The 10,362-nt window shown below is 38.5% G+C and overlaps 2 protein-coding genes across 4 annotated transcripts; both read left to right on the top strand.

Annotated features, from left to right (window-relative positions):
- Positions 1 to 2,196: 2,196 nt before the first annotated feature.
- Coq9 (ubiquinone biosynthesis protein COQ9, mitochondrial) lies at positions 2,197 to 9,536 on the top strand. 3 transcript variants are annotated; one of them, XM_067775599.1, is made up of 5 exons: positions 2,198 to 2,351; positions 6,141 to 6,275; positions 6,336 to 6,913; positions 7,359 to 7,568; positions 7,625 to 9,536. In XM_067775599.1, the coding sequence occupies exons 1-5, from the start codon at positions 2,291 to 2,293 to the stop codon at positions 7,661 to 7,663; spliced, it is 1,023 nt and encodes a 340-aa protein (XP_067631700.1). In that variant the 5' UTR covers positions 2,198 to 2,290; the 3' UTR covers positions 7,664 to 9,536. The 3 variants fall into 3 exon arrangements, with proteins under 3 accessions (XP_067631699.1, XP_067631700.1, XP_067631702.1); XM_067775598.1 differs by having other exon boundaries at positions 2,197 to 2,351; positions 6,141 to 6,913; XM_067775601.1 differs by lacking the exon at positions 2,198 to 2,351 and adding an exon at positions 2,431 to 2,550 and having other exon boundaries at positions 6,141 to 6,913.
- On the top strand, positions 2,557 to 6,003 carry LOC137245253 (glomulin). Its single transcript, XM_067775597.1, has one exon. It carries the CDS (start codon positions 2,646 to 2,648, stop codon positions 4,557 to 4,559), a length of 1,914 nt encoding a protein of 637 aa, XP_067631698.1. The 5' UTR covers positions 2,557 to 2,645; the 3' UTR covers positions 4,560 to 6,003.
- Positions 9,537 to 10,362: the final 826 nt, after the last annotated feature.

Consider the following 10,362-nt stretch of genomic DNA (forward strand, 5'->3'; position numbering starts at 1 on the left):
GCTTCCTAGGACTTAAGCCACTTGCTGCTTCTAGATCTGGCAGGTGTATCACTCCTAATAGCTGGAGTCTTAGCCTGGCAAGTGCAGGGCACGAGCACAGAACGTGCTCGATCGTTTCCTCCTCCAACCGCACTTCCTACATCTGCTATCACTGACCAAGCCTAATTTAAAAGCATGTCACGCCAGAAGGCAGTGTCCAGTCAGAAGACCATTATGAGTCTACAGTCCTCACTTTTTAATGATAGAAGCAACTGTGTTAGTCTAAGGTTGTAAGACATACACATAATCTTTGACACTTTACAGCCCCGCGCTTGAACCCACGCCTTTTCCGCTTGGTCGATCATGTGCACCTCTCGCCTTCGCTTAATCTCGCCCAATCTAATTGGGACAACTACGAAGCAAGCTTGAAGGATGCACCATTTTTAGCTAGTTCGTCCGCTTTTTCAGTTCGATCTATTCCCATATGCCCTGTGACCCAATATAGATGTATGCTTCTCCCTGTCCTGCTTACACTCTAACATGCATTTAGATGCTGTGCTATGCGAGATTATTGCCTTAATTGCTGCTTGACTGTCAATATAAAAGTTAACACGGTTGCAGCTTAAGCTATTCTCCTCCAGGGTTTCTACTGCTTAGGTTACGGCTAATATTTCCGCTTGGAAAACGCTACAGTAATACGGCAGCCTGTAGGATCTGCTTATTTCCGGATCAGCGCAGTATACCGCAGACCCTACTCCTTCCACTAATTTGGAACCATCGGTGTACACATGTATCGCCTCGTCCGCAATTTGCGCACCCTTGCGCCAACCGTCCACCTCTATTGTGGCCTTAAGATCTCCCTCGAAGCACAGATAGGGAATCATATAGTCTGTTCGTCTTGTGAATGATGACGCTATACTACTATGGCCATATGGTCGGCGCTCAAGCTGCCCCGAACCAACGAGCCTGGTTGCGGTCGTTTTTATTAACTTGTTGTAGATTTTATTTATTGTTTTGAATACGTTTTGACTAAGAGAGTTATTTTTTGTGGTATATGTTTCTAATTTTTTTGCGGTTTCTTCATTTTTATGAAATTTTTAGGTTAAGGCACAAATATTTGATGCCAATTTGATATGGATAAGGAAAAATATGCTTATGACTATGGCGTTATGATGATGTCAACTTTAACTCGGGCTATAAGGGCAAATTAAACTTCCTTAAGGGCGAATTAAAGGTGACTTATAACCATAAAGCAATAACCAGATAAATCAGCTGATCGAACCTACCTTATGGAAAGGAATGTAATCGATTAATGGTGCCATACCATAACGCTAACGCCATAGACAATCAACTGGTTTTTGGTTTCTCGCCATATCCATAACCTAAAAATATTTGAGTTGGTGAATTTAATAACTTTTTTTAGATTTTCTTCATTGTTTTGGATACGTTATGAATAAGATACTTATTTTTGTGGAATATGTTTGTAATTTTTTGCGTTTTCATCATTTCATCATAACCTAAAAATATTTGAGTTGGTGAATTTAATAACTTTTTTTAGATTTGCTTCATTGTTTTGGATACGTTATGAATAAGATACTTATTTTTTGTGGAATATGTTTGTAATTTTTTGCGTTTTCATCATTTTTATGAAATTTTCACGATTTTTAGGTTAACGCACCATTAATCGATCACATTGAGATGGTTATGGATATGGGTATGGTTACGACTATGGCGTTAGGGTTAAATAAGTTTAATTTGGCTTTTAACTCTAACGCCGTAGTCGTAACCATATCCATATCCATAACCATCTCCAATGTGATGAAGAAAATGCAAAAAACTACAAACATATTCCACAAAAACTAAGTCTCTTAGTCATAACGTATCAAAAGCAATGATTAAAATCTATAAAAAGTTATTAAATTTACCAACTCAAATATTTTTAGGTTATGGATATGGCGGGAAACCAAAACCAGTTGGTTGGCTGTGGTATGGTTATGGCGTTAGCGCTATGGTATGGCACCATTAATCGATTACATTGATTTCCATAAGGTTGGTTCGATCAGCTGTTTCATCTGGTTACGATTTTATGGTTATAAGTCACTATTAATTGACCCTTTACACGTACGACCAATCTCTTTGCTTTGCGTTTTGGCAGCGCCATGTGATAACCCCATTTCGTCGCTGCCTTCGAAGCACCATTTACAACAAAACAATAAATCTTACACTCTGGCAGCATATGCTTAGAATGGCGAATTTTGTGAGAAACGCCAGCAGTGCCTTTTGAGAATCTGTTTTCGAAAATTAACAAGAAATGGTGAATATAAGTGCTGTAAACAAAATATTGCTTTTTCAAAAGCTGCAGGCTACATTGAGTAAGTATTGCAATCAAATTACAATATATTCTTATTGCAAATAATATGGTAGAAAAGTTCGTAAAATGCTTGTGCTGAAGAAACATTTCACAACTATTGACATAACGAGAAATGTCAAATCCAAGTGAGAACAGTTCTTTTGCAAAACAGCTGAGCTAAAAAAAAAAACAATTAAATTTTTGTGCTGCGTTTGTTATAGGTGAAAAATAATGAAAACTTAAATTTTATGGATTGAATCATTTGTATTTGAAAAAACACAAATATTTGGAACTCTCATATATATAAAGAAAAGACATGGAGAATTTGTTGGAGCAGACGCAGTTGCTTGGGGACATACCGGCGCCACCAGGAACGAACGTAACCAATTTGGTGGAGCTTATAAAACAATTAATTGCAGAAAAACAATATGAAGGCGTAGCTTTACTTTTCACTGGCAAATCAGAAGCGCCAGGGAATATTAGTTGTCTGCAGACAATGGGAATGGAGTTGTACCACGATGTTTGCCTGCCTAATCTTACACCAACAATTCACGAAGAGAAAATTGAACAGTACACGTGTGCAGAGGAGCTATTATGTTTGATTGCGCAATATGGCCACATGGAAGAGTTGTTGCTCGAACTATTAGAAATTATTGAGGAGCAAAAATCAGAATATATTTTCACAACAGCATTACGTGCATTGCAAGTGGTTTTGCTAAGAATGGGTGATAAGAAGCCGAGAGCGCTTGAATGGAGTTTAAATTCTATACACACACGCATTGAGAGCCTACCACTGCCCGAATTCCTAAAAGGAGGTTATGATCATAAGCAAGAGCGGCTGTTGGAGCAAAACGAACAAATTGAAAAACTACTTATATACTATATTACTGTAGCGCTCTTCTATGAACCGTTATTGAAAGATGTGTTGTCGCAGCCACAATCTAGTGATCAGATTTTTTATGATACCAGCATAAATCGACGTAATGTGTTGTGTTGTTTTCTCATACAAATGTTGGGAAAACCATTAGCACTTTTAGATTTGACTGTAGATGAGCGTAAGAGCAATACCTACACACAACAATGTTCACGAAAGCTCACAGAGGCTGCAACAAAATGTCTTGCCGATCCGCTTCGTTTGCTTTCAATGGGTGAGCAGCGTGTACGCTGGCGTCGGCGTTTGAATGCGCAAAAAGGTGTACATGAAATGAGTTCTAATAATATATTCTTTATTGATGGTAAATTACCATTAGATGCTTTAGCAATTTATTTTTATATGATATTTGTGGAGGAGATTAATTTGGATACACTCCCAAAAATCTATGCACACCTTTATATATTTGAGGCATGTCTCTACTACACAAACGAGCTGTTGGCGCATGCAGAACCAACGCTTCACTACCGCGCACTGCTTCTTGCCACACGTTTATTGGATAAACTGCAGCACACAGAGATTCCAGCTAATTCTATCGAGTTGGACGTGCATAAAAATTTCTGTAATTTTATCTGCAATGTTGTTGGTTATTCCTCACAAAATCACCAGCGTCAGCTTGGTATCAAGCTCTTACGACAATATATACTACGATTTGATGATGAAGGAAAATATTTGTTACTGAAAAATCTGTTGCGCACTGTAACGCATAATGGTATATCTGGTTTTTTGGCTATAATGCATAAGGATTTGGTTGCAAAGGCTTTACTTAATTCAACTACCACACATTTACCCTCTTTCTTCTCTGGTCAAGATTTTCGTATTATTTTCTTGCAATATATATGCCACTTGCCACATGGTGAGAAGACTGATCTCATCGAACATTCCGACAAGGTGATTTCATCGCTTAACGCTTTGCGTTTCTTTGCCATTAAAGATAATAAAAATCGTACTGGTCTTTGGAATTTTATGCATGAAATAGAACAACAATTTCTCGAGCCACTACGCAATGCTTTAGATTATTCGGTGGCGCATTATAAGGCTGAATTGAAACGTATGGAAAATGGTTTAGTTGCGGGGGAATTAGATACAGAACGTAAACAGTTGGAGCTGCTAGACATTAATATAGCAAATGCTACTTCTGAAAGTGGAAAATTGGACTTGGAGCTGAGTCGTCAACGCAAAATTGAAATTCTAAATCAAAATCTCTGCACGTTTGATTTGATGCGTAGTCTCTTGGGACGCACTGTTGAGTGTGTATATAGTTCGAAAAGGCTTATGAAAGAAAGAGCCGTATTTTGATACCTGTTCCGTATATATTTTTTTTTATTAAAAAAAATTTTTTTGAAATTGTTAAAAATTTGTATATATAAATCTGTTTGTACTTTTTGTTTTTTGGTGGCGTTAATTAAATTTGAGAATGCCGAAATGCAATAGCACGCATTACCGTTGGTCCAGCTGGCTGGGATGTCTTGGAAGGTTCGATAAAACATATTAAACCGTTTACGAGATGGTCGGGTTAATACCTTAATAGTGCCTGTTACTGAAACTTTCTCCTTTAGTATAAGAGCAGCCTAGTTTATTCTCTAGTAAAATAAAAAAAAAAATTAATGTAAAGCGCGATAACCTCCGAAGAGATCTAAAGACCGAGCTTCGCTTCCAATTTGCGTCCTGCTCCTCTTGATTTTCCCTACAAATTGGCCGGACGGGACCTACTCCGAACGGCATCTGCAAGGCAGATGAGTTTTCACTAAGAGCTTTTCATGGCAGAAATACACTCGGAGCGCTTGCCAGACACTGCCGAGGGGCGACCCCGCTTAGAAAAAATTCCTTATAATTGAAAAACCTTATTTCTAAAATTTTGATGTTGCTTTGCCCGGGGTGCAAACCCAGGGCATACGGTGTGGTAGGCGGAGCACGCTACCATCACACCACGGTGGCCGCCTATAAAATATAAAGACAAATACAAAATAGTAATAAATTGCAGAAAATTGGTAAACGCTATCGGTGCACCACAGCTGTGCAGTGAGTTCCTGGTCACAGTGGTGTACCTGGGATTGTATTAGTGTTCCTAGAATGCACGGACTCGTGAAGGCAAATGCTGACATCACTGCATTTCAGTTAAAGCGATGAGCTACTAAGTGGGTTTTGTGTGGGAAAAAGGCTAGGCTTTTTAATATAACATGCCATGATTGCCCCTATTAATCAAAACTATCTACCGACGGTTTGAGATTGACAGACCTTACCACGGCTCGAAAGAAGATACAACAAGCCTCTTAGCCGTCTCCTGATTAAGGAAGACGAAATCAAATCGATCGTGTCGTTATGGATTTCAGCCATGGCACCAGGGTCGTGGATGTGCGACCGCTGCGAAGTTCAAATATTGATCCGGACCACGACCTTGTAGCATTCAAGATGTGTAGTTTGTCGTCGAGAAACTGCTCACGAAACAGACGCTTTAAATAATTTTTCGCTTTGAAAACGGTTTAAACGCGCCATAGAGTCCCGGATGTATGCATGGTAGGTTTGTATTTGAAAAAGAATTTGTTACATGTGCGGTATCTACAACGTATGCTCATACGTTGGCTATGTCAGAGTAGTATATAGATAACTACGTAACAGTTGACTCTATAACAGTATTTAGTTTGTGGTTGTATGATGCTAGCCTGTGGTCATGTCTTGTTTTTCTTACAAAAGATGGATATTATGCGCTGAAAAAGCCATACCTCGGAGTAGAATCGACAGAGTCTTTGTGGATTTCAGGTCAAATTTTTTAAAGTCGATTATTTTGAGCCATTCCAATTCAATAGGTTCAATTATTTAGCTAATATTGAAATACAAATCTGCTCCAATTCAATTATTATTATTTCAAATGTTTCCCAGGTGGACATAGTTCCCTGCTTGCGTGCAGCGCGCATGCTTCGCGAATGCTTATGCAACGACTGCGGTTTCACTCATCACCCATTAGGATGGTGGACTTAAATTCCAGGTCGATATCGTCTAATACGCTCAGAGAAGGTATAAATTTCAAAACCTCCCATACATGCACAACTCGAAATCTACATAAGAGCTCTACAGGTTTCAAATCAATGACAACATCATCAACAATGTATATGGAAAGCAGAAGCACAGAGTCTTTAGACAAATTTCGAGAACGAGAGGAGCAAAGAGAGCGTGAATATGAGCAGAAGAAATCAGCTGAAGAAGCACAAAGTGAGGAAGAGGCTAAACGTACAAAAATTAATGCAATACGTACGCAAATTCTAGAGGCTGCCCTACCACATGTGTCCACATTGGGGTGGTCACGCAATGTCATAGTCAAGGGTGCTGAAGAGGCTGGATTTCCTAGTGTGGTGCATGGTATGTTTCCCGAAGGTGGTTATGCGCTCGTGTCATACTTCTATGGGAAGTGTAATGATGAAACTGTGCGCCGTTTGCAGGAAGAGACAAAAAATGGTAGTTTAGCTGTTGCTGATCCCTTGGAGTTTTTAGTTCGCGCCGTGCGCACAAGGCTGGATATGGTGATCCCCTACAAACCGCAATGGTCACAAGCGTTGGCATTAATGGCAATGCCACAAAATGCTGCAACATCTTTGGCTCAATTGTTGACATTGGTTGATGATATATGCTACTATGCGGGTGATCGATCCGTCGATGTGAGTAGTAACTGTAATTGTGCCTTTGCTTTCCTGCAGTTTCTATAATAGTACGCTTTTGTCTAAAGCTCTCAAGTATTGTGAGACAAACAACTTGAAAAAATTTACTATATGTAATACCACTACATTGCTACAACTGGCTGGGTACGCTCACAAATGTAATAGCAATATGGGAGTATTACATATCGACCTATCTTTATAGAGAGAACGTAACTTAAAAGAGGGCGTATCTCAGACATTCTGTTAATAAGGCCGTGCTTGCTGTTGTTGTAGCGATAAGGACACTCCTCGAAGGTTTTGGGTTCAACCGTTTAGCAGGCCTCCAGAGATAATACTTTATTACTAGAGATACGTCCTTTTTGACAACACTTTTAGGTACGACCTTTCTGTTAGGATACAAAATTTCAATATTTTTGAATATTTCTCATTTTCTATATTCCTATAGTTTGGTTGGTATACACGGCGGATTGGTTTGGCGACCATCATGAAAATGACCGAACTTTTTATGCTACAGGACAGTTCGGCAGATCATGCAAACACTTGGGAGTTCCTAAAAAATCGTATGGATGAAGCAGTACAAATACAATTAATGCTTTCACAAACAGAAGGAATGACACAAAATTTTACGCGTTCATTTAATTCGGCTTTTGTTACAGTGAGTTGTGATTTTGCAAAGTTGTGAGTTATACTAATCCGTATCATTTTCAATAGGCACGCAATATATTGGGCATTGATTACATGCGCAGATAAAGTCACCAAATGAAGAATCCAACATAACACAGCAGGGCTGTCAAAAACAAAAGTTGTCCAACGTAGGCATAGCACATAGAAAATAGTTATGCAATTTAGTTGTTAAAAAAATATTATTTAGCAATGTTTAACTTTTTTGGGTTTTTGTTAACATCAAAGTCACGAAAGTGGCGCTAAATGGTGCTAAAACTACTTAATAAAAAAATTTTCGTAACAAATCGTTCCCGAGATGGTCAGGCTTGGTACCGGAACGCACCGGATTTTCATCCGGCAAAGGACCATCAACATCGATAACACTCCCGAAGGCCTTCGGGGAGTGTTCTTATCGCTACAACAACAACAACAATAGAAACAATTTTCTTGAATTAAATTTATTTTTTAATATCTAAGTATTAAATTTAGTTATATGATGTTAATTAGTTGCTATTAAATAGAGCTACTGCACACTTTCTTTAGCTACATATATATTATTTTCTGTTTTCATATATATAATATGAATGTCTACATATCGACCAATAATAATAGAATGGTCGTAACTTAAAAGTTTTTTTACACGGACTATCCAGCCATTCTGATTCACTATCCGAATAAACCGGATATTCGAATAACCGGATAGCTTAGCAAAAAATCCGGCTATCCAGATATCCGGATTCGTAAATGGAAAATCCGGATATGAGCTGTTCGGATATCCGGATACGTAAACGGAAAATCCGGATATCCGTATGTCCGGATAGTGGAATATAAAAGTTGAGTATCTGCATATGAATTGAACGAAGTTAACATCGAAAAATTATTCACAAAATATGTTTGTAGGTTATTAAATGAACGTCAAAAATAAAAAAGCTACAATTTTACAAACATCAACATTTTTTCTTGTTATTTTTTGTTTTTCTTTTTTGTTATTAACGTTAAATAAACATATGTATGTACATCAATTTGGTGCTTTCACTGGATATCCAAAAATACGGTTATTAAACGGATCTTCATAAATCCGGATATCCGAATAGTTTCTCAAACAAATATTAACCGGATATCCATGCCGTCCAGATTTTATCCGTCTCAAAGGATATCCGTATGGATATCCGGATATTCGAATATGCGGATAGTCCCAGCCCTAGTTATAACCTTATTAACCGGCCTCCCGCGATACGACCTTATTGACAAAGTGTCTGAGATACTTCCTATTATAATAGGACGAATACATATTACATATGTATAATTTGTGCATGATTACTGTGTTTAGTGCTTTGCAAAGTAACAACTTTTCACTCGAATCGTATAACTTTATTGTTTCTTTGCATATATCTAAACATAAAAATTTTGCACACATACCAATCAAGCCAAACCAAATTTAAATTGGCCCACCTAAATTGCATGCAAAATATAAGCACTTGAAATAACTAAAAAATTGCACAATGCTTATTTGAATATTACGATGTGAAATTTTTTTCGAAATCTTTGGAATATTATTGAGCAAGGAACTGTGCATTGCAGGCCTTTGAAGACGTCGAAGCATACCTAAAAAATACTACTAACACTATTATATTATACTAACAAACTAAAGTGCTTAAAATGATATTACTATTTATGGTAGATATATTTAGTTGTGAAAACCCGTATATATTGCACGTATATGTAAATATCGTTAGCTTAATTCACGAAGGCCCTTACTAAAAACTCACTGGGTGCAGATGTGGCTTTCTAAACTTAGCATACCTCAGTTGTTATTGTGTACTTTAATATGTCATACCAAAGTTGTGAAAAACACACTTTCTAAAAAGTGTTGGTAGAGGCCTTTATGAAATAAGGTAGCGCTATATAACAATAACGAATGAAATTTTACAAAGAATAAAGGTAGAATCATGCTAGTGAACATTTGCTATTATTTATTTTTATATCGGCGGATGTGTAGCGGCATATCCTACCTGGAATTCAAGGGGTTGATAAGCGCAATACAAAGATTTATATACTATCATATACATATTTAGCATGCGAGGCTCTGGCGATCCCAAGTTTCTCATGGAACTAGGGGGCGGGGAGGGCGTTATGGCCAAGAAGATTAAATGTAGTCATATTAGTCGTTCCGAGATGGTCGGGCCAGTACCTTGTTGTTGTTGTTGTTGTTGTTGTTGTAGCAATGCTCGCCCCACCCAATAGCCGCGACCGATCACAATTGTCATCAATATCCTCTAACGGGAGTCCAAGGAAACTTGCCGTTTCAACAGGGGTGGACCATAAGGAAAGGGGTGTTAGAGGCGTTGGTTCCACATTACAATTGAAGAGATGGTTGGTGTCATGTGGGGACACATTGCAAGCGGGGCATACATTTTGTATGTCGGGGTTGATTCTGGATAGGTAAGAGTTTAACCTGTTACAGTATCCAGAACGAAGTTGAGCAAGAGTGACACGCGTTTCCCTGGGGAGTATGCGTTCCTCTTCCGCAAGTTTTGGATAATTTTCGTTAAGTACTGGATTCACCGGGCAATTCCCGGCATAAAGGTCCGACGCCTGTTTGTGGAGTTCACCAAGGACCTGCTTGTGTTTTTTCACTTCATACGGCTGGGTTCCCAGGTGCCGTATTTCCTCAAAACGCTTGCGGAGATGACTCCTTAAGCCCCTAGGCGGTGCTGGTTCATCAATCAGATGTCTGTTGGGATGCCCAGGTTTCTGGGTATTCAACAGGAACTGTTTGGTCAGCA

This window comes from Eurosta solidaginis, chromosome 3 (genome assembly GCF_040869045.1).
Source record: "Eurosta solidaginis isolate ZX-2024a chromosome 3, ASM4086904v1, whole genome shotgun sequence".
NCBI classification, from domain to species: Eukaryota; Metazoa; Arthropoda; class Insecta; order Diptera; family Tephritidae; genus Eurosta; species Eurosta solidaginis.

Excerpts from the sequence above, each read along its gene's own strand:
- LOC137245253 (XM_067775597.1), top strand. The coding sequence starts at position 2,646 with ATGGAGAATTTGTTGGAGCAGACGCAGTTGCTTGGGGACATACCGGCG.
- Coq9 (XM_067775598.1), top strand. The coding sequence starts at position 2,291 with ATGGTGAATATAAGTGCTGTAAACAAAATATTGCTTTTTCAAAAGCTG. Across the intron at positions 2,352-6,140 it reads AAAGCTGCAGGCTACATTGA|GTGGACATAGTTCCCTGCTT; the intron begins GTAAGTATTGCA and ends AATGTTTCCCAG. Across the intron at positions 7,569-7,624 it reads TTAATTCGGCTTTTGTTACA|GCACGCAATATATTGGGCAT; the intron begins GTGAGTTGTGAT and ends CATTTTCAATAG.